Source organism: Poecilia formosa, unplaced genomic scaffold (assembly GCF_000485575.1).
Source record: "Poecilia formosa unplaced genomic scaffold, Poecilia_formosa-5.1.2 Scaffold45, whole genome shotgun sequence".
Classification (NCBI taxonomy): Eukaryota; Metazoa; Chordata; class Actinopteri; order Cyprinodontiformes; family Poeciliidae; genus Poecilia; species Poecilia formosa.
Genome location: NW_006799984.1, coordinates 2,753,616 through 2,777,499, shown reverse-complemented (window position 1 = coordinate 2,777,499; position 23,884 = coordinate 2,753,616). Strand labels below are relative to the sequence as shown.

Here is a 23,884-nt window from a genome sequence, read left to right as displayed (position 1 = left end):
TCAGCAAACTTGACTAACTTTGTAACACTTTTACATGTAACTGAGTATTTTTTATGTTGTGACCAGTATTAAGGGTTAGTAAAGTTCAAGATTTTTCATATCAATATTCCAAACTTTTCCACAATTCTAGAATCCTTAATACAAAATTACAACATCAATATATAAACTCATTTTCTTCAACATCTGTAAGAGTCCAGTTTTTAGTTATTATTTTTTTTATTTGTTTTTGGCAATTTAAGCGAAAAGGAAAAATAGGAACAGAACACACTTGAAAAAGATCCACTGCAGCAGCGAATGGACTCGATACATAGTAACCTTTGGATTTAGAAAAATAGCATGAAAATGTCACTGACAGCTCTGCAGGAGGACAAACAAAAACCAGTTGGTTCTAAATAAAGAGATACTGAAGACAGAAAAATCACTGGATTTAAACCGTAATCACATAATAAAATAAAAAAAATGATCCGATTATCAGAAGAAAATATCTTAGTCTGAAAGAAAAAGATAAGAATCTTATTATCAGAAGATAAAGACTGGAAAACGACCTTTCTCTACTGAACTGGATGGAGGATTTATATAAAAGCAGAAACAAGAGCTGAGAGTCAAAAGGTTTATATAAAAATGATTTAACAAGCAGCAACACTTCAAAACTGAAAAAGAGACTAGAAGAATTAAATGAAAGTCAGTCTGATGGAAACATTGATGTGTGGAGGGTTAAAATAAAATAAAATAGGAAATGTTTTAAATAAAGTGTACTTTATAATCAACACTTTACATGTTGTACTGTTTTTTAATACATTAATTATTGTGTGGAGATCTGGGAAAACTTTTATAAAACCAACACAAAACCTTACGCTTATAACTAAGATTATTTTGACACAACTTTTTATGATGTAGTAGAGCCCAGAACAGCACTGACTGTGTAGAAAACCCTTAATAAAACCTTCCAATGTCTATAAAAGTGGTTTAAACAAACTATGAATTAGGAGAGAAGGATTCATTTAAAACAAACAAACAAAAACAATGTCAAGACAAATATTGAAAAAAATTGCACTTCAGTTAGAGGGACTCGGGTGTAGAATGATTGTGAGGAGTTGAAACTGTTTTTCACTCTTAAAGTTAACAATAAGTTATAGGAATAACTTGCTAAACAAACACAATAAGGTTTGATGGTTTTCTTTCAGGAGTTTGTCTGCAGATCCAGCTGGAATTCCTTGGAGATGTTTTAGAAAATATACAGTAGAGATTCTGCTGCTTTATGTAAAACAAAGTGAAATAATAAGTTCGTGTCCATCTTCATTTTTTGTCACTGGCAGGAATTTAAGTATTGTTTATCTGTTTCTATGCTGCTTTCGCCTTGTATTTTTTTAGCACTGTTTTTATTTTTGAAAAATAAATAAACTTAAACTTTACTTACCTTTATGCTAACCTGCTGGTCGTTGTTCTTAGCTAGTTCTGTTACGTTAACACCGTTGTACATCAGGTTTTCCAGGCAGCCCTGGAAGTTTTTCCTGGCTGCGTCTGGATTCTGCGACGCTCCTACCATCAGCTGAACATAATGTGGATTTAGTGAGTTTAAATCAGGTTTACGTGGACGTTTCCTGGTTCCTACGCACCAGTTTGACGTCCCAGAGGCTGAACTCTTCATCGGTTTGGACCGTCTCTGTGTGTCGGTCCACAGTGAGGTTGAGTTGGGAGTTTCTCTGTCTCAGGACGACGAGGTGCCAGTGCTGGTCGTCCAGCAGGCTGCCGACGGACGTCAGCCGACGGGGCTCAGAGGACGAAGAGGTGCCTGGAAAAACGGAGGTGTTACATAATAAATAATACTATTTTTACTCGAGCGTGTGAAACCAAACTCAAATTCTGACTTATTTTTATGTTTTGATCCACTTTCTCCTTGTAACTCATGTTATTTTGTCGTCTTAAGCATAACAGTAAAAATGATAACTTTACATGTTTTTAGGTTTTCATCCAGGTTTTGTTGTTTGGATGTGTAGTTTTTATCCTCTGTAGTTTTTAGGTAACGTGTTTTCTGTCTGTCTCTGATCTGACAGCCGGCTGCTCCGTTACCTGACCTCCATGTTTGTTTTCATCCTCGTTATTTGACCTGTTCATCTGCTGCTTTCTGACAGTCTGACCTGAAGTCAGAGCAGCAGAAAAATCCCTTAAGATAAATAAAGAAAACTCTTCTTTTCTCCGCTTCACGCAGGGAGGGTCACTGCAAGGCCATCTCATTAGAAACACATAAGTACATCTGCATATTTGTCTGGAAGCCGAAGCCAAATATGTGAATACAAAGGAACATGGTGAGACATCATTAATGATGAAAGAGCAGCAGCCGGTCCTAATAAGTGGATCTCCACTTGGGATGTGAGAGAAAACTTTGCGGTTCTGCTGAGAGAAGAAACCAGGAGAAGGCGCATTAAAAATGCATCGCGTATTCTTCGGAGGGGTGGTGGGAGGCAATCCCAACGTCAGAGACAGAGAAGAAAGAGAGAGAAAGAGACGAGCCGGCAGCTGGAAGGATGACGGACAAATGTACCTTTGATATTTGAGCTCATTCCAGGAGAGGATAGATTTTCCTCAGAAAAACAACTTCATCCAGACAGAGAAAGTTATGATTTTCACCTCATGATAGAGAGGAACGTCTGTGCTGTCAGCACAGCTATTGTGATGATTTATTTGATTTCAGTGTGGATGAGCAGACAGACACAAAAGCAATCAATATGAGAGGAAAGACAAAACAAATTAGATATCTTCTCTGGCATTGATTAATAGGACAATTAATATGCTGCAGGTTGTAAAGAGGGAGACCTCACTGGATGGATGTTTCATCAAATGGATGATCTGATTACTTAAGTGAAGGGAAAGACAGAGACCGAGCTCACATATTACATTTTCAAACGGAGAAATTTCCCTAATGATAACACTGAATATGAATGCTGGAAGCTTTTTCAGACGTCAGAATTCAGCAACTCGTTTTGAGAAATCCTGATTGGTCAAGCAGAAAATCAACCAAACTATTATAATCTTAATCTCAAATGAGCCGTGTGTAAACAGGATTATAACACTTACATGCAGAGTTATGCAAGAATGAGTAAAAATGAATTTAATCTGTTTTTAATGCTTCTGAAAACAGGTTATGTTCTCTTCAGTGCACATCGTAGTTTTAGGTCTGGTCCGTTTGTTCGTTTTAATCGGATGTAAAATCTGTGGGTGAGGCTAAAAATTAGGGTGATGGCAAAGAGGCGTTCAGAAAACAAGGATTTAGAGTTTATCATCAAAGATAAAGTATATAAATAAATACTTTATAATCACACAATGTACAAAATATACATATTTTTTAATTTGACAGTCTGTTTATATTAATTTTTAACTCAGTTATATGTTTTTGCTTCAACTTTTTCACTATATTTAGCAGTAAAAATCACTGGTTTTGGCCAAAATTGGAATCTATACCTATACTTTGAGCGGACTGTCATTAACACAACGAAACATACATTTAACATTTATTGAAGAAATACTTTAATATGTTCTGAGCTTGTCTACATATTTGACAGAACCAGGGTTTCTGCAGATTTTACAAGATCAAGTTTAAAATTTTTTATGGAAATTATAAATGAAATTAGAGCTGTATCACGACAAAAACTCACAAAAGAAAATCTCAACCAAATAAACAGACAGAAACGGACAATTTTTATTTTCTTTGTGTGTTAAGAAACACCTTGTGTTTTTTGTTAGGAATGTTTGTAAAGGATTCTTATAGTAATGTCTGGTGTGGACGTTAATGGGGATCCTTAAATAACCAAAAACACATGTAATTGAGGCTTTTTGATGAAAACGAACAATGAAAATCATTTTAATAAAGATATGCTGCTTGTTGAAACTCCCTGATTTACTGACAAAGTCCTTCAGAAAGCATCAAGATCATTCCTGTCTGCCTTTGAAAACTGGATGTTTACTTTTAAAATCTGAATCCATTTCCATGAATCTGAAAAGTAAATTTGGATTAAGTGAAAGAATAAGTGCTTTTCAGGTTGAATGCTGTTCTGAAGGACATTAGAATTGACTGCGCTGTCTCATCGTTACAGTCGATGCCGTTTGTTTTATCATTCTGCGCCTGACCTCAGGGGAAAATCGCTTCATCGTATCTCTTCTGCCTTCCTATTAAAACGCCTCTAAATCTGATCGCTCTTTTCGGGAAAACCGCTTGGTGTTACATCGTTTCGCCGGCTGACTCTCGTAAAGCTCAACCTCCGTCAAAGACGGCCTGTAACAATTCAATGCAGATCACATAACGGGAGGCTTCCAGCTGGATCCGTTGCTTTTTATTCCCCGATAGAAAGGATTCACTTCGTTTTTTTAAAAGAAGGATCAGATTCGGCTTGACAAGGTTGAGTAATAATAATTATAACACATGTCCTAAAGCTGAAAACGAACAAATGAACCAAAAATAACGGGGTGGGAACTGAGCTTACGAGGCAGCTAACTTCAGATGACAGAAAAGCTCTGCCAGATATTTGCTTCTGCTCCAAATGAATCAGCTCTGAAGTTTCTAATTGGAGCTCTTGGTGCTGCCGTTATTCAGGATCATGTTGCAGTTTCCGGGCTGTTGCTCAGTGTTGCCTCATAAAGAGAGGAGCGGGATCTGAAGTGAACGGTGGGAGGAGAAAAGAGGCCTGGAAGTGCTGGCGCTTCGGAGAACAGCAGGCATGAACTCTGGGTCGGCAGATGACCTGAATTATGAGCAAAACAGTAAGACGGGCGATAAATAAAGCAGGTAATGTGAAGCAGGGAGCTGAAAGATGTATAAAAAGCTTAAAACTGCTTCTGAGAAGCAATGAGAGAAGAAGAAAACCCAAGAAATGAGGAGCGGATAAGGGTCTAAATGGGCTGTGAGTCTTATGATGGAGCATCAGAAAATAAAGTCACAGTGTTACAAGAATAAAGTCGTACAATAATGAATCAAAATAATATGAAAATAAATCTGAAATTGTAAAAGAATTAGGTGAAATATTACAGCTGCATGACATTAGGTCAAAAATTATGAAAAAAAGTATTTATATTGTGAGCAAATCATACAAGACTTAAGTCAAAATATTACAAAAATAAATGTTACAAGAAAAAAGTGATTATGAGAAATAAAATCATAATATCGTCAGTAAAAATAATAAAATAAGAATAAAGGTGGACTATTATAAGTTGAAATATTACAAGAAAAAAGTCAAAATTTTGTGAAGATTTATAAGAGAATTAAGTCCAAATATTAAAAGAATAAAGTCACAATATTACATGAATAAAGTCGCATGATAGTAAGAAGAAATGTTATGAGATTTATGTCACAATATTATAAGAAAAAACTCATTATATTGTGAGAAAGTAGTACGAGAATTAAGTCAAAATTTGATTTGAATTTAAAAATATTTAATTGATCCCAAAGGGAAATTAAATGAAATAATACAAGAAAAATGTCATAATATTATGAGAATAATGTTGTACAAGAATAAAGTCGATATATTATTAAGTTTATTTTTGATATAAAGTTAAAAAAAAAAAAAAAACGCAGCTAGAAATGAATCGGAGGAAAATCTTTCCTCCATCCTGAACCATCTGTGTTAGATATTTAGAAACTTTAGATATGTGAAAAGAAACAATAAGTTTAAAATGTAACAGCATTTAAAAGAAGAAACACTCCAGAGTTTGATGTTTAATATGAGATTAATGTTTTTTCATTTTTGAAGGACGTAAAAAAGAGCCGACGACTGAATAAAAACCCACAAAAGACAAAATCTTTTTTTTGTTTTGTTCGTTGGATGGACCAAAAACTGAACTTTTATTTTTCTGGTAATTATTTTCTAACTCTAATAGATGGATGTAGAAAAATCTATTTTTCATCCCAAGGCTATGCAGTTCATCTTCCTAATTGGACAGTTTTCCAAGGTGATCTACTCGTTACAGAAACAGAGACTTTCCAAAAAAGTACCTGGGTCATTTTTTTAAAGGTGACACAGATGCAGGGGATAAAGGTCCTACAGAGAGCGCTCAAGGTGACATAAATTAGTTATTTCCACAATGTCAGAACCTTTGTTTAGAAACTTTTATCTCTTTTCAGATGCTCCACAGCTCTTGAAAACGTAAAAAAAAAATATATATAAAAAATTAAGAAACTGAGCAAAAACAATCCTTGGAAGATGAAAATGAATGTTAATGCCAGTTGGAAACTGGTTTAAACTCAAAATGTCCGCCGCTCACATAAACAAACAGTTTTGTACGGACTGCAAGCAGAGCAGAAAGTCTTGGTGAGTCCAGACGTAACACATGGTGCCACGAACCAGAACCATCCATCATGGCAGTAACGAGACGGCGATGCAGCCGCCAAGAGAGAGCCGGGAATTAACCAATCAGAGGCCAGCATGTGAGCTGGCAGCCAGTAACTCTCAATAAAACATCACAGGATCTCATTCTGCATTTTTCATGGACCTCTGTGACGATGAATCAAACAATAGATCTGCCTTTCATGGATAAACTGTTTTTTCCTGACGATTCAAAATAGCCCAAGTTAGTTTCTTTTTATTTTTACAGTTTTATTTTTGAAGTTCCCTTCTTTTATAGACTTATATTTTAAAAGTTTTCTGTGTATTTTTATAACAAATGCCTGAATCTATTTGTATCAGATCTTAATCTGGACCTGAAGTCCAGTTTCTTAATGGATCAGGTAAATATTTATTAGCAAGATTTTTCAGCATCTTGCTAAAGGTAAGATGGTTTGAGCAGCTAAGTTTGAGATTAGCTGCTTTAGAGTGGAATATTGGGGTTTTATCTGGTTGTCCAACATAAAATAGTGCAAAAATGTTTTTTTTAATAGTAAAACTATGCAAATAAAATCTGAAAAGTGTGGCTTGTAAGTATTTTAGGGTGTATATCCACAAGCTTTACAGATGAGTTTTTTCTTATTTCAAGAGAACCAACCATCTCTCCATAACATAAAGTGTTTAATTTTTCTGAATTTGCTGAATTAGAAAGAAAAATCAATAAATTTTAACATTATTTTGTGTTATTCTGTAGTATTACCATTGAAAAGAATAAAAATAGGTGAAATATTTAATTTCTCATTAACAGAGAGATGTTCATACAGAAGTACTGTCTGCAGTTGCTCTTAAATTAATGTTAAAACTTCACTTCAGGAAGTGTTTTAACTAACCACATCCCTCAAAATCAACCTTGCCTATTGGCATGGTTTTTTTTCTTCTAATTTTGCTCCATTATTTTCCACTTTTCTGTCATCATCACATCTTTGTTTTCATAGAAAATCAGTAATGTTTGGTTGAGAAGTTAACGCTGCTCAGTCATGCAGGTATTAACAGAACCACCTAAAGTGTATTTTTCATTCCACATCAGAATTTGTTTGGACCGTTTCTCTTTCTTGTTCTCGTATGGTCCCGCCACATTTATTTCTGTATGAACTGGATCCACTTAAGGATGACCAGCGATGCCCTCTACTGGATGGAAGCAAAACTACAACAGTAAAAGGAGTTCTTAAGTGGATTTTACTAGTTAATCAAATTGAGCTCATTTTAATCTAAATGAACTATTAATCAACAATCACAAGTGGATTAACTGTTTTCATCCCCAGTTCTAAGCCATCTCACTGTAGTCCTGGCTGTTCAAATACTTTATATGGACCATTATGTATTTTTGTTAAAGGTTTTGTTGGCTCTAGTAGCCTTTATTTGAAAGTAGTTTGACAAGAAAAAGGGGGAAGATGTGCGGCAAATGTCACCAGGCCGGGACTCAAACCTGCGACCACCGGCATGAGGACTAAGGCCTCAATACATGGGTTGCACTGCGCCCCTGCGCCACCACAGCACAACCATTATGTTTTAATTCTTACTTATAGAATGTCTAATATTTTGGCATGATAGAAAAAATGCTGAGGTACTCCTTTTAGCTCACCAACTTTGACAGCATGATGACCCAGATTGCTGATTCTGTCTTTGTTTCTGTATGGGCGAACCCAACAACACACAGAGGAAATCTTTTTCTGGAGGAAAACCGCTTCATGTTCTCTGCCTTTATTCCCTCCTCTCTGTTTCTCTGGTTTCCTTTCAGGTGTTAACAACCTGATTACTTTCTGCTCAGATGGTCTAGCTGCTAATTGGATTCCTGTGGTTTCAAACCGACCAATCACCACAGAGAGCCGTCAGTCAAACGAGAACACCTGAGGAGCTCTGGCCATCTCACTGCGTCCTGTTTGTGTGAGCAGTTGATGCGTTGGCCGCTAATTAGCCACCAAGAATGTTAAAGTATGCTCTGTTCCGACTTGGCTGAATGCATTTTCAGCTTATATTTGTTATAAACAGTAACGTATTTTCTGGACCCCAGAATTAGTTGCACATGTCAAAAAAATGATTATGAAGAGGAAAAAACATGGATAACTTGCAGGAAAATACTGTAAAAATATTTACAACTTTCTTTAAATAATAATTTTTTATACCGTTTTTATCCTTCATAAAATCTTCCTTGTTTTTCAATTATTATTATAAAATGTAACTTAAAGACGTTATTTGCCAGGCTCCTTTTTCTGATTACCTGCCAGTCAAGCTAGCATAGCTAGCATAGCCAGCAAGTATGAAATTAAAAAGTTTCTCAGAAGAAAAAGACAGAAGAAGACTCTAAAACTGGAAAGTATGAGGCAGCACTTATGCTAAAATAATGTAGAAATTATTAAATAATGGTTAAAAGTATAAAAACACTCTAAAAATTGATATTTTTTTACATATTTTGTAGCATTATCTTTGGGTTTTTGTAAACGGAGATCCCGGTCAGAAGGTAATGCCATTTGGGGGTTCATGGCATGGAAAAGTTTGGGAACCGCTGTCCTAAATAACAGATTAAAAACAATAAATATTTTACCTGTTAAGCTTATATGTTAATTTATTCAATAATTTAGCCGCAAAAACAAGTAAACTTTAGACTCCCAGCACTAATATTAAGTGTCTTACCTTGTCTGAGCAGCAGCTGTAGCTTCCCCCTCTCCAGCTGCAGGCTGAGGACCGACCCTTCCCGCCCTTCGGCGTGCAGCAGTGTCCCGGAGTTCCTCAGGGTTTTGAACTTCAGGGAGATGACCTGTTTCGACCCCTGTCTCGGCACTGGACCCGGTCGGTACGTCAGGCTGCTGCCGCCGTCGAAGCTCATCACATCTGAGGCTGAAAATAAAAATAAGACAGAAGCATCTTCAGCTGTGATCCTCAGCCTTTACACTCGCAGTGAGTTCAGCTTGTTACTGGGTTACAAATCTGTTTTATGTTTATCAAGCACTTTCTCTGCCGGTGTCCTCTGCTGGCTGGGGATTTAGACTGAGGCGAGACGAACGGTGTAGATGGGAAAGAATGGACTGCTGTTAAAAAGAGCAGCTGCTGAGCTCAGCATCAGTTTCCTCTTCAGTTGTACAACTAATTTCCCTTTCTCTTTTTTAATGAAGTTGGCAAGTCTTTGACCTCACTTAGCTTGCAGTAATGTGCTTATTGCACTGTACAGTGCATTTCCTGCTGATTACAGAGCAGCTCCGATCGCCCGACTCATCCTTTGTGTGGAGCTGAAAACGCTGTTTCCAGCTTCCTTTATGTACAACTGAACATGTTCATCTAGCTCCTAGATAATATTTATATGTTTTATTCAACTGCAGTAAGGCCCAACCCTGTAATTATTCAAAACAACACAATTTGTCTAGCTGAAACTCAGTCTGTGCACTGTAAAAACACAAAATCTTACCAAGTATTTTTGGTCTTGTTTTTAGTGCACTTGAAATAAGACAAAACTTACAAGCAACATTTCAGACAAATATTGGTGCTTGTTTGAAGTCAATAATTAATTAATATTGATGAAAAAGTCCCTGTTATTTCACTTGTAACATAGAAAAATGTCTTGTTATATGTGAAATAATCTGCCAGTGGAGCTAATAATTTTTCTTTTATTAATGTTAAGGAATTATTGACCTACCCCCAAATCTGACCAACTATTTTTGATCTAGTTTCTTGTCCAAACATCTCAGTACATTTGAATAAGACAAGCGTACCTGTCTTATTCAAGTAACTTCAAGTAACTCAGGAGCTTGTTTAAAGTCAATAATTCCTTAATATTGATGAAAAAGTTTTAGTTCCACTTATTTCACAATCAAAGGTCACTGAGCCGTTACCTAGCAACGCCAGCCCAGCCCAACCCGTTACCTAGCAACGCCAGCCCAGCCCAACCCGTTACCTAGCAACGCCAACCCAGCCCGTTACCTAGCAACCCAGTTCTAGTCCCATTGGAAGTTTATTTCATGAATAACATGGGAAAATGTCTTGTAATAACTGAGATAATCTGTTAGTGGAACTGGTAAATCTTTTTAAATTAATCGTAAGGAATTATTTACTTAAACTGCAAGAACAAAGAATGTGTGTGTAATTTCTCGTACAAAGACCTTACTACATTTGAAATAAGACAAAAGTAACTGTCAAGCAAAATTACAACATAATATGGGAGCTTGTTTTAAGTGAAATATTCCTTAATATTTATGAAAAAGTACTAGTTCATTATTTCTCTGATGTTAAGACATTTTCTGTTTTGTGGTTGTAAACTGTTCACACAGAAGTCTCATTGAGGTTGCATTTAATTATGCAAAAACGCAAAAAGAAAAAACTGAACTCAGCACAAATCTGATTTATATTAGGTACAAAGGGGGAGAACAATATGAATATTTTTATCAAATATATTCATCAAAAAGATTAAAAGACTGCTTCAGCATTGTACTTCCTGCATACAAACATTAGAACCATTCCAAAATTTTATATAAATGACACTGTCTCCAAATGTAATTACTTTTAGCCCTTTTTAATACTTTCTAGGAAAAACAAAGCATGCATCTGCAGATAAATGCTGCAGCTTTCCAGTGAAATTAAGCAGGCAGCGCTACAGTGTCAGCATGAGGTCTCACTCTCCCCCCTGAAGGTGCAATTCTCTCCGCCGTTCAGCGGGAGACAGAGAGGAACATCACCTCAAGTTGAGTGCTTGGCAGCAGACATAAACCTGGGGCTTTTACTACAAAGCAGGATTAAAGGCTCAGTGAAGTAACTTCATGTTCAGCGTTGGGTTGTAGTGTCATAAAAGCTGGTTTACCTCATACTTCTGTTCAAATCGAACCTTAGGGGGGTAAACTGCTCCTGTTTGACTCATATTTTGTACAAAACGGTGAAAACCTTCAGAAGTACTCATTTAACATGCATAAGAATAACAATAAAACTTGATATGTCCCATGTTTTAAATAAATTTATTTGCACGTACATGCAGTGAACCGTTTCTTGCAGAAAGTTGCTGTCAATAGGAATAGATTGACCAAAAACAGATCCCAATTCTGATCACTGAGCTGCTGAATATTGTAGTAGCTGAAGTCGAGATGGTTTGAGACTCACTGTACGGACATCTGTAGGCCTCCAGGCGCAGTCCGATCCGCCCAGCGGGATTCCAGTCCAGAGGAATGAGGCGCAGGAAGCGAGCGACTGCAGGCTGCTGCAGCTTGTACTGAACCACACTGTCTGCGTTAGAGTTACCTGGAAAAGACTGGAAACACACACACATGTACAGACACATTAAATATTTCTATAATAAAAACTACATCATTAAATAAGTTATTGTGCAAAATTTACATTTGGGATGTTTTTGTACTTCCATTTGGGTTTCTATTGATTCTAAAAACAGCACAAACACTTAAAAAAGCTGGGGAGTTTTTTTGGCAATAAGTTCATGTTTTTGGGTGTCTGGAAAGTGAGTCATTTCAAAAACCTATTGACTGTTAAGTCACAACTGAGGGCACTACCCGTTGCCTAGCAACCCCAGGGGAGTTCTGCGTGTTTCCTAGCAACCCAAGCTGAGCTTCAGCAAGATTGGTCAGTTGGTTTTACTGCTGTATAACGGCTGCTGGAAAATTCATGTGTTTTGTTGCAGAAACCACTTGTTGCATTTTTGTTGGTTGTGAAGGAGCCTCTACTTCTGCTTTTCAAATTTGCATGGTTATATAATTGTCCTTCTGTTTGCAATTATTTTCATGAATGAATGTAAACGTTGATTTGTGGGGGCGTGGCCAGCAGCAGCTTATTTGAATTTAAAGTGACAAGACGCCCTAAATCAGCTCAAAGTAGTCAGAACAGATCAGCGTAAAAACTTAGTATCTAAGAATGATTTTGTGCAAAAAATTTACTGAAAATGTTGTGTAAAAATCTATTGACCTAACATATTCAACAATGCATAATATTTCACTTTTCACATTGCTTAACTACTAACATAATGCTTGTAAATATTTCAAAAGAATTATGAGCACAAGTTAGAAACTGATCTGTGAAATTACGAGCTGAATGTCTGACGGATTGCTTTCTGTCCCTTTCTTTGCTCATTCAGTTTCCTCCATCTGGCAATCTGTCCTAATTGCTTGCCTCCCTTGAGGTTGACATGCAGGTTAACTATCTTCCCACTGCTGAATACAAGCCTAAATACATAATTAACTCATTTATTCCCCTCATAATAATGACACCAGAGTTGATTCGTCTGATAATGAAGAGAATTTTACTGCGATAGCAAATTAGTTTTTAGTTACTTCAAATCAGTTTGAGACTCAATCGACTGTTTTTTAAATTACCAAAGAAATTAATTTGACCCAAACAAATCAAACTAATTTATTGTTTTACGTCGACTGTGATTTAGAAAGTTTGGAAAGTGGGACTGAAACGCCACTTTTTTAAAGGTGAAATGTTTTATTTCTCCACTTTCTTGTGTTTAATCAACTCTTGCACAATATACTGACTGACAGAAAATGTCAACGAGTGCAATGTCATAACTGTAACCTTGGTGCAACATCAAGTAGGTTAGTTTATTTCAATATATATGTATATGACCAGATAAATGGACTTTCACAAGCCTTAATACACAAAGTTGATACAGATTTCAGTGGATAAAATGGTTCCTTAGACAGAAACTGCAGTGTTTTATAATTGGAATAAATATGATCTGATTGAATTGGCTGCATATTTTTGTAAATTGCATGAGTGTAAAATGTTTTGAGACATTATTTGTTGTCCACTGGCATTATATAAATATAGGCTGAAATGACTCATTAAATAATTTAACATTCCTCAAAGCAAATTATCTGCCTCGATGCTTCGTTAAATTTATGCTTTACTATATAGCGTACTGTGTTCGGGTCAGATGATTATTTGTGTTGGACAATGCTCTCACTTCTGGCATTGCTAATTGCTATTAGCCTTTATGGAGGGAAATGAGGAGGAACAGAAAGAAATGCCGCCAAGAAATAGACAAAAAGTTTCAAAACTGATTGATCACTTTAAACTACAACAAAAAGATGACAATCCTTTCCAGAACAGAACGGAATCAGAACAGAATCTGACATGTTGTACATGTACAATGAAATACATTTTAGCTAACATTATATGCAGTAGCTGGTCAAGAACAGTAATAACATGAAATATATATTTCATTAAAGTTTTTTTATATTTCAAATTTGGGACTGAAAGTAGGCATAATGTTTACTAAAATCTCAATTTAAGTTATCTTTTAAAAAGTTATGTTTCTCATCTTTTTTAAACTTAAAACAAATTTTTAGTACTTTAAACTTGAGAGTAAAAGTGATGTTTGAAGCAGCAAAAAATGTTTGCTACCCTTTTCTTCATGTCGTTCACATCCAACATTCCCCTTCTTCCTCGTTCTGATTCACTCTTTCACATAAATAGTCCTCCTGATTCGCTTTATGTGTTCTTAGAAAACAACTGAAACAACAAATTATCTCTAATTTGCTCTGCAGCTGTGAATCGATGAGTAAATTAATGACAATATTAGTTTTCATGAGGTTGCAGCTATTTATATAAAGACTACATTTTATGTACAAGAAAAAAACATATACTTGTTACTTTCATATGTTTTCATGAAAGAAAAGCATCAGATTTCTTTTTTTAATGCTTGAAACCATTAAGTCTTTTTTTAAAGTCACGTTGCAAAAAAAGTTTTAATTTTTAGTGTAAATATCTAAAACTAATTTATACAAACATGTCACATAAAGCTAGCACCATAGAGACCCAATTAGAGCTGATTCAGAGATTAGTTACTTTCGCAATGCAAAAACAAGTATTTTTATCTAGATTTAGTGAAATACACTGGAAATAAGATAAAACTGTCCATCCATTTTCTTTACACCCTTTTCCCAGTGGGGTCAGGAGGGTTGCTGGTGTCTATCTCCAGCTAATCTTCCAGGCAAGAGGCAGGTTCACCCTGGACAGGTTGCCAGTCTGTTGCAGGGCAACACAGAGACAAACAGGACAAACAACCATGCACAGCTAGAGACAATTTAGACAGACCAGTTAACCTGACAGTCATGTTTTTGGACTGTGGGAAGAAACCAGAGTACCCAGAGAAAACCCACACATGCAAAGGGAGAACATGCAAACTCCATGCAGAAAGACCAGGGCTGGGAATTGAACCCAGAACCTTCTTACTGCAAGGCAACAGCTCTACCAACTGCACCACTGTGCAGCCCTACACTGGAAATAAGATAAAACTGACTTACAAATAATTAATCAGCAAAGTATGGGCACTTGTTTTAACTAAATAATTCCTTAATATTGATAAAAAGGCTGTAAGTGAAACAATCTGCCAAAGGAACCAGATTTTTTCTACAATATTAAGGAATTATTGACTTAAAACAACCTTCTATACTGTGCTGAAAAGTTACTTTAAGTTAGTCTTATCTTATTTTAAGTGTACTATGATATTTGCACTAGAAACTGGACCAAAATATTTGTGTTTTTGCAGTGCAGATGGTGACTGGACATGAGCCAACCAGCAGGTTGCAGAAACGGATTGCTGAAAAGATGTCACAAAATAAACTAAAACAGAACATCACATGTTAAGAAAATAGATGGAAATGAACTGTTGAGAAATTAAATTTTCAAAGGAAGTGATGAAGGAAATTTGAGAAAGAGGGGAGAAGTAAAACAATCAGGACTCCGCTCTCACATCCTGAGCCCTCCAGGAGGAAAGAAACAAACAGATAAAGAGGAGCAACAATAAAGGAAAGATGGATTGCAGCATTTCCAAACACCAACAGGCTTCCAAGGCAGGAAGAGGAGGGAGGAAGACATCCTCTAACACAGAGAGGAAAACAACATATTGCCTCCTCTGGTCCACATCCCACTATTCTGAGATCTGAAGCCCAGTAGGTAATGTGTTGTGCTTGATCCAGCGGCTCTGAAATGATTTTTCCCCCTCTGACAGACTCCCTAAGCTGACTCCTTCAGAGAAGTTCAGAGACACTTTGAAATGCGGCTGGGCTGCTGCAGAATATATGTATAGTGCCAGATCAACATGTTTAAAGCTGGATCCCCAGCGCTGAGATTAGCCGGATTCCCTCCACACGGGAAATTGCCTTGGCTGGGCTTCTAATCAGAAAACTCCTCCGTGCAGCAGCGTGACAAATGTGACTTCAACCTGGGTAAATGTTCATGCTCAGAGTGGGGGGTGGGGGGGTAAAAATGTAAGTTTGTTGCATTATTTGGAGTTTCTGCAGAAAACGAGACGCAGAACTCAACAAATCTGAGGCGGGCTCACTGGGCTGATGGAGGCACCGCTGTGTTTTGCTACGACATCAAAGCTCGTTGGTATTCCTGGACGATAAACTGCAGCTACGCTACAGCAGAGGACAAGCATGACAGACACACCCACAAAACACAAAGAAGGAGTAATGTGGCGAAAAGAAGGCAGAAACTTCACAGCCTGTGACAGGACGGAAACGATTAATCAGATTAATTGTGATTAATCAGTTATTTAAATGATAATCAAATGATTTAACAATCGATTAATTGTTAACTGGAGTACACAAACTCAAAAAAGGCCATTTACTGAAAGAACTACATACAGAGCAGTAATTAAGCCAAAACTGTACAAAATATTTTTATATATTACATCTAAAATAAAAAACCCTGTTTGTAAATCTGTTCTACCCAGAACTCCTTAAGTGGAAGAGCTTTATGTTCACCTGGTCAAAGTCTGTAAAAGAAATCTTCTATTAAACACCTTTAGCTATCCAATTAGCAATCCAAAAATATTAGCACTGAAACGATTAGTCAGATTAATTGTGATGAATCGATTACTGACGTAATCATCAAATTATTTAATAATCATTAACTGGTTAAGATTTTTTTAAGATATTGTTGGTTTTTATGCAAAAATATTTCCTATTTAAAAAAGGAACTGAATTATTTGTTTATTTGCATCTTTTAATGTATTTCTAATACTATATAAAAAACGATTAAACAATGAAATGAAAAATCTGCAGGACTGATATTTCATCAGATCACTCGATTAATAATTAGAATAACTGATATTATTCTAAGGAATAATACCAATTACAGATGTAAAGATGTGCAAGAACAGCTCCAAAACTCAGAATACCCTGGAGGATGATGATTCCTGTTTGTTTATGCATGCCTGGGTAGTTTCCACCAAGCCATTCCACTTGATTTATTGTGCATATGAACTTCTCTCTGTGTCTGCATTTGGGTCCTCAAATCACGTCCATATAACAATAGGAACATTTGCATGTAATTAAGCTTAGTAAGGATTAGTACGGAGCGCAACCTGAACTTGAGGAACAGAAAAAGAATTTGAATTGCTATTGGAAAAGCTTTAATAAGCTCTTTGTACATCAGCAGCATCCTGTCACTGGACTGACCTTTTAAGAAATTAAAAGGCCAAAGGGATACAACGCTGCTAATACACGTTTTGACTTAAAACCAACTAATAAGATCTAAAAGATCCATTCTATAATGATAACAACCAGTGCAAATAAGCGAAGATGTCACAAAAACATGGGCTGGCTTAACTATTACAGTCATCAAGTCTGGATTAAATAGTTATTTTTAATGGAACTAGTTTTGACCATTGAGATTATCTGAATGCCAAAATAATTTGAACATTCAAAAGTGACTCCAAAAGATAATTTCTGAACATTTCCAAATGGCCAAGTTCACCACAAAGAAAAGAGGGAAAGTCATAAAGCTTTAAAGTACGTCTCCTTCACTGTTCTTTGACTTTAAGAAAGCTTTTAGACATTAATGCCTTTAAATACCACAGCATAGCAAAGGCCTTTCAGACTTTGGTGTTGAGATGCACTGATTGCAGGTTCCTGGTAGATCAATAATTTTTAAAACAGCCTAACCTGCTGATTCAGATTTTGGCCGACACAAAACTTTTTCTTGTCTGAAAAGTCACTAAATATAGCAATAAAGTCACCAAGTTGGCATCAGGTGGGAGACTATTGTTATGTGATGGATAAGAGTGATTTCTCATGTAAATACTTTTTGACAGGAGGATAGATTTAGGCACCAGGAATTGAAAGATTATGCTTGTGAAGTGCAAGATCCAACTAGGACAATAAAAGTGCAAGACCAAGAATTGACCCTTGCGGGACTCCACTTGTTACAGAAACAGGAAAAGGACGTCACAGTCAAGGGACTACAATATCATTTAGCCATGTATTAGATATTTTAAAATAGTTTAAAAAGCAAGATGCACACTGGACAGGTTGCCAGATCAGTGCATGGCAACACACAACAACACACACATTCACATCAATTTAGAGACCAACCAATTAACTAAACAGTTGTGCTTTTTCACAAGAGGAACAACACAAAAAGCCCATGCACAGACCCTAGGCTGGGATTTGAACGTACAACCTTCTTGTTGCAAGGCAACACTGCTACCAACTGCTCCACTGTGCAGCCCTGGTTTTAATAAGCATGTTGATGATAAATAGCTATACTCGTATATGTAACAGCTTGTCTATTAACTGCGTATAGAGCATCATCTTTTTTCAGTTCATGTCTTATCTGTTTACCTCTGAGTCTGTTTCTCTTCATTCTGTCTTCACAAAATCAAAAGGGAAAATGTGAAGCTGTGATCTGATACTTTGGCAAAATCGTCTCTTGAACTTAAGACGCGGCTAAGCCCTCGACAAAAATGACAAAGAGCAACAAACAAGACGTAAAAAAGGAACAAATTGTCCCACTTGACTGCGTCTGAGTTTGTGGTGTTCAGCCAAATGTTTTGTCAGCAGAGCTCCAACACCCGCTGACACATTGCAAATGAAAAGATAAACTCCTGATGACTGAGTTTATCTTCATGCATAGCACAGCACATGCCGGAAAGGAAATGGAGTCTATACGAATGCAAACCTATGAAAATAAAATCATGTCTGATGATTACATTCATAGTTTTTAATAAATAAAAATAAACCAACCCCTATGCTGTCCTCCTGTCTGTACTGCTTCCAGTTGTGTCCCGTGTCGCTGAACATCAGTTGGTAAGACGTCAGCCAATCAGAGCTGCCATAGCGGCCCTGAGTGGCGACAGCTGTGATCTTGGTTCGCTCACCCAAGTCGACCTCCAGCCACTGATACCTGTCCGAACTAAGAGGAGACCAGCCTCCAGCGCCTGCAGAGAGGGGGAGAAAATAGCAAGAGACGTGTGATTTATTAGGTTTATCTGCGCAGGAGGACATGAAATATGTTTGTGTAAAAACTAAAATAATAAATCATCTGGCTCAACCTCTCAGCTAAATTCAAACTCCTACCCTACAACCAGAACGATGAAAATCGATAAAAACTTCAGCGAAGACCTTAAAATTAATTTTGTGTCTACAACAACCAATAAGTTGTGCTTTAAAACCACAACACCAACTGGAATTTGTTCCATTTTGGTCACTGCAGGTATGCTAACACGCTAAGTATGTGACTAGTTAGCATGTTAGCAGGAGGAAAAAAACAGTATAACATTGTACAAAAGTTGAAAGAAAATATGTTTTTAGATTCTTTTTTTATTTGAGTAAAACTTCTGGTGTCATGCTAACATACTAGTTAGCATACCCTTAGTTAGCACAAAATATGTTTGCGTAAAAAATGATAAAATAATAAATCATGAAACTCAGCCTCTCAGCTAAGTTCAAACTCCTACATTGCGACCAAAACAATGAAAATTGATAAAAAGGTCAGTGATAAAAATTTGTTAAATGTCTGTAACAAGTAATAAGTAGCGCTTTAAAAGACAACACCAACTGGAATTTGTTCCTTTTGATTGCTGCAGTTATGCTAACAGGCTAATTATGTGACTAGTTAGCAAGTTAGCAGGACACCACAACTAAAATAAAACAAAGACCATATTAAAAAAACCCACAGTACTGGTGTGACATTTTATGAGAGATGAAAGAAAGTCATACTATTTTAGGTTCTTGTTTTATTTGATTAAATCTGCTGATGTCATGCTAACATGCTGGTTAGCATATTCCTAGTTATCCATCCATTGGTTTGACTCCCAACCTTGTGATCTTTTCTCTCTTCCCCATTTTATTTCTGCCCATTTCCTTACTAATTACAAGCAGCAAAGCAAAAGAAAGTAAAACACAACAGAAAGGTAAATATCTTTAGTTTTATTGAACATAGTTTCTTTCATGCTGATGTGATTATTAGCATATCACTAACTGTTGACTTGTTCCCTTGTTTATATTTTTTACAAGAAACAAAAGTTTTAACCCACTGATATTTTTTTTTTTCAGTGGTTCTAATTCTCTTCTCAGAGAAAGCTTGGAGAACTATTAATCAAAACCAATTTTAAAAATTAAAAGAAACAAAACAATGTATAACTTAAGCCATTTGTATAAACATCTACATGAAAAATGTAATTTTTAAGAAAGTATGTCAACGTATTTTTCTTGCTGAGTCTCAAGAAATCTTTTGTTTTGCTGTTTTGTGAACTCAAATAATAAATTAGTTCTTCATTGAGTACCATATAAAAGTAATTAACATTTTAAAGCAGCACAGATGTCTGAATTTTTCCTCCCTTGTCTAATATTTTTTTTTTAAAGTATTTTTAGCTAAATTTGTTTCCAATCCTCTTCAGTCTGGAAGGAGTGAACAAGAACAATCAGGTTGTATGAAGATTAATAGCTAAGCAAAACATTTTGTTAACTTATAAACTGAGTTGAAATGTACAAGAAGCATCAAGTTAAAGGTACTGATGTAGATCAATTTCACCAACACACTGACAGTAACCTGAAAACCTTACAGCTTGCAGCAGCTAGGTGATTTAATTTCTCATGAAAATCAATGAGGAGCATTGATTAGTTTTACAGTACCTCCTAACGTGAGTTATCCTTCCTCATGTTGAATGTCATCAATAAAGAAGCTGTGCTGCGATTCATGCTGACTGCTTCCATGCTGGATTTCCCAGGATGAGAAGTTTTCCCACACAAATACAAACCGAGATAAGAGTGTGAATTATTGAGACGTGAGAAACAGATTTGCAGGAGTTTTGAAAAAATTTCTCCCAGCAAGCTGCTGAAAAAGCAGCAATAAAACCAGATAAGCATGAATAAAACAGGATGCAGGCTGGTTCAGTTCAAGTTAGCTGAGCGTGTTTGCTGCAGGACAGTAAAATCTAAAAAATAAAAACAGTTGGTTTGTTGTCATTTGTTATTATTATTTATTAGAAGATTATTATTGCTGTTTTATTGACATTATTATCATTAGTTTTTTTCTGTCATTTTATTATTGCTATTGTATTTGTTGTCATATAACACACATTATGAAAATTTACAGGGTGCACTTTGGCAAGGAGTTGTTATTTATAACTGCTATAATTATAATTATAATTATAATTATTATTATCATGGGTCAGTAGATTTAGAGTTAGTTTGCAATAATTTTGTTTATGTAATCTCATTTATTTGTTTGTTCTTTAGGATAGTATATTACACAGGCATATCAATACCATAGCATGGTTTTAATTACAAGTTTCTGATAATTACTGAGTGATATATCTTATTAAATTGAAATAGGATTAAATAAGTGTTCACTTCTTAGCTTCATTGTCTTTTTCAAACGGAAAAGTAGTGGTAAGCTAATTATTTTGTTCTTGGTTTATGTATTCACGTTTTCTCTTATCCTAATGATTACTTGTTTTCTTGTTTTTAAAAACCTGTTGGAAATAAATAAATCTAAATGCAAAATGTGTGCGCGTGCGTGGAAAATATTTAGTCGGGCCAAAACGATGACACACAGAGCTTAAACACCAGATGGACGGATTCTGCAGACCAGAAACCCACTGAGCCCACACACACACACACACGGACACGGACACACACGCAGGCTCATAAAACGAGCGGCAGAAAGCTGTACAGAGCACAAACACACTCAGAGGGACTTCTTTCGCTTTTTGCACCTTGGAGCCGGTTCTCTCACAACCTGCTGCTCTTTACCTGAAAGAACATGATAAAAAAAAAAAAATCCCTAAAAAAGTGATAAAATGGATGAAAAACTATATGTATATATTTTCTTTTATTTGTATTTAAACAATATTTGGCAACTTGGTAGGAATATCTAGACCAACATAGACCAACATGAGTCCACATTTATGTACCCAGATGGCCACAAACCAACTGCTGCGCCTGAAATTATCTTTAACTCTTCTGAGGACTGGAGGCAATCTGCTGGCTATGAACCTGTTTTAGTGACAACCTGTTTTTAGATCATTTAATACATCATCTCAAGTGGTTTTCAAGTTTGTTTTTGATATATCACTCATAAGAAACATCCTAAGCTCTAAACAGCCAAAGATTATATATTTTAAATAGATTTTTATGATCTGCACGATCTCGATAAATAAGGTGTGTCCCGCCACACCCCCAGTACTGAATCTTTAAACTCATCTGTCTGAAGAGAAAGCGCTCATTGTAAGGAAGCCTGACTTGCAAACCTAATGAAAAAAGAAATATATTGTGAAAATATATTTTGTCTTAGAATAACAATATTACCTCTTTGGTTGTACACTGAAGATCTATATTGTATCTGGTTTCTATCTCTGGAAGGGGAAACTTCCAGAGATAGAAACCATAGACATAATTTTTTTCTTTTTAAAGGTGATCTATTATCTATCATAATTTACATTTGTATTTCCATTTGGGTCTCTACTGCATCTAAAAACAGCACAAATGCTTAAAAAAACTCCACCCAGCTCTTTATTTGGCAATAAGTTATTGTTTTTGGGTGTCTGGAAAATGAGCCATTTCAAAAACCTTCCAAATGTAACACCACCAGTCAGCAGGCACTGCCTGTTACCTAGCAACCCAGTGAAGTTCCACCCATTACCTAGAAACCCAAACTGAACTCCAACACGTTTGGTCAGCTGGTTTTACTGCTGTCTGTGCTGTACAATGGCTGCTGGAAAAGACAAGTGCTTTGTTGCTGACTTGCCATCCAGAAACCACTTAATGCATTCTTGCTGGTTGTGCAAAAGTCTCTACTAATGCTTTTCAAAGCTGTAAAGTTGTATAATTGCACGACTGTGGCTCTGTGGGTAGAGTAGTCGTCTTGCGATCGGAAGGTTGTAGGTTCAATTCCAGCTTCCTCCTGCCATGTGTTGACATGCCCCTGGGCAAGGCACTTAACCTCAAATTGCCTACTGATCTGCATACTGGTGTATAAATGTGGTGTGAGTGCGAATGGGTGAATGTGACTCTAGTGTAAAGTTCTTTGAGTGGTCAAAATGATTGGATAAAGTGCTATATAAGTTCAGTCCATTTACCATCTGTTTGTGCAGTTAGTGTAACTGTTAATGTTGAGTTAAGGGGGGCGTGGCCAGGAGCAGTTTATTGGGATTTAAAGGGACAAGACACCCTGAAACACCTCAAAATAGACATAACTGACCAGAGTAAAACTGTATATTTAAGAATGATTTTGTGCAAAAAAAAGTCTTAATTAACATGTTTTGCAATGTTAACCTTCCTGTTCAAGAAAGCATAATAGGTCTTTAACAGACAGGACACAGTGAGTAACGTATACTGGTTGTTTTTACCCGTTACTAAATCTGTATTTGCTGATGTGTTTGCTGATGCAGGGACTCTCAGTTTGTGTGTCATGTAAAGCTGAAGGCAGCAACAGGTTGAACTACTGATGTTTCTGCCAGTGAGACGTAGCTGTGATCGCTGTGTGACAGGCAGAGAACAAAAAGCAGTGAAAATGAATCAGCGTCGGTCGGGTAGCCGATCTCTAAAGAGCTAAAGGCCAGCGCTAATAACCACTTGACTAAAAGACGTGTTCGGTGGCAGCAGAGAAGAAAAGGGCAGACACTCTGACCTTTCCACATGGCGATTAGACTGTAGAGGAAAGGAGAAGGAGATTAAAGAAAAACAACTTGGGGAATGAGAGGCGTATAGAGACTCTATGTCCTCTACGTCAGAATAACTGCGACTAATCTAATGGAGGTGAACCTCCGGTGGACGGTCTGAACACTTCAAGTCATGGCTGTCGCTTTAAATCAGAGAGATATCTTTGGCTCCTTTCTCCCATGTGTCTGTCAAGGTGGCAGATGCAACCACCCACAGCTGAAAGTGAAGATTAATGGAGGTCAGGACTGTGACATCACTACTCTGAGGGCCGAACTGCAGCCTGAAAAATCCTGCCACCTCAAACTCAATCGTTTCAATTCACCGGATAATTCAGTATTAAGAGTATCAAACCGGTTCAGACCGGTTTTTTTCTTCAGGATGTTTCACTGACAGCCTGTGAGAAGAATGTTAATCTTTAAACTGGTTTTAGGATTTAAAACTACATTCTGCATTATTGTAGTGTAGAGCATTGAGCTACAATGTTGCTATGGCAACGTCAAGAGAGCTGTTGATACGTGAAATCTGGAAAGTCCATCCATCCATCCATCCATCCATCCATCCATCCATCCATCCATCCATCCATCCATCCATCCATCCATCGTTTCATCATCCATCCATCCATCCATC

The 23,884-nt window shown here is 36.6% G+C and overlaps 1 protein-coding gene across 4 annotated transcripts in view; it reads right to left on the bottom strand.

Moving 5' to 3' along the window:
- Positions 1-23,884, bottom strand: part of LOC103138018 (contactin-associated protein-like 4) — a 118,228-nt gene that overhangs the window by 60,083 nt on the left and 34,261 nt on the right. For all 4 annotated transcript variants that reach the window (XR_001662097.1, XR_001662096.1, XR_001662095.1 and 1 more), the window contains exons 4-8: positions 18,338-18,531; positions 11,451-11,598; positions 9,003-9,206; positions 1,617-1,792; positions 1,418-1,549 (exon numbers count right to left, since the gene is read on the bottom strand). Coding sequence is in view for 1 of the 4 variants with exons in the window: in XM_007552078.2 (XP_007552140.1) it covers positions 1,418-1,549; positions 1,617-1,792; positions 9,003-9,206; positions 11,451-11,598; positions 18,338-18,531 (854 nt within the window). In the remaining 3 variants the exon portion in view is untranslated. The remainder of the gene's footprint in view (positions 1-1,417; positions 1,550-1,616; positions 1,793-9,002; positions 9,207-11,450; positions 11,599-18,337; positions 18,532-23,884) is intronic.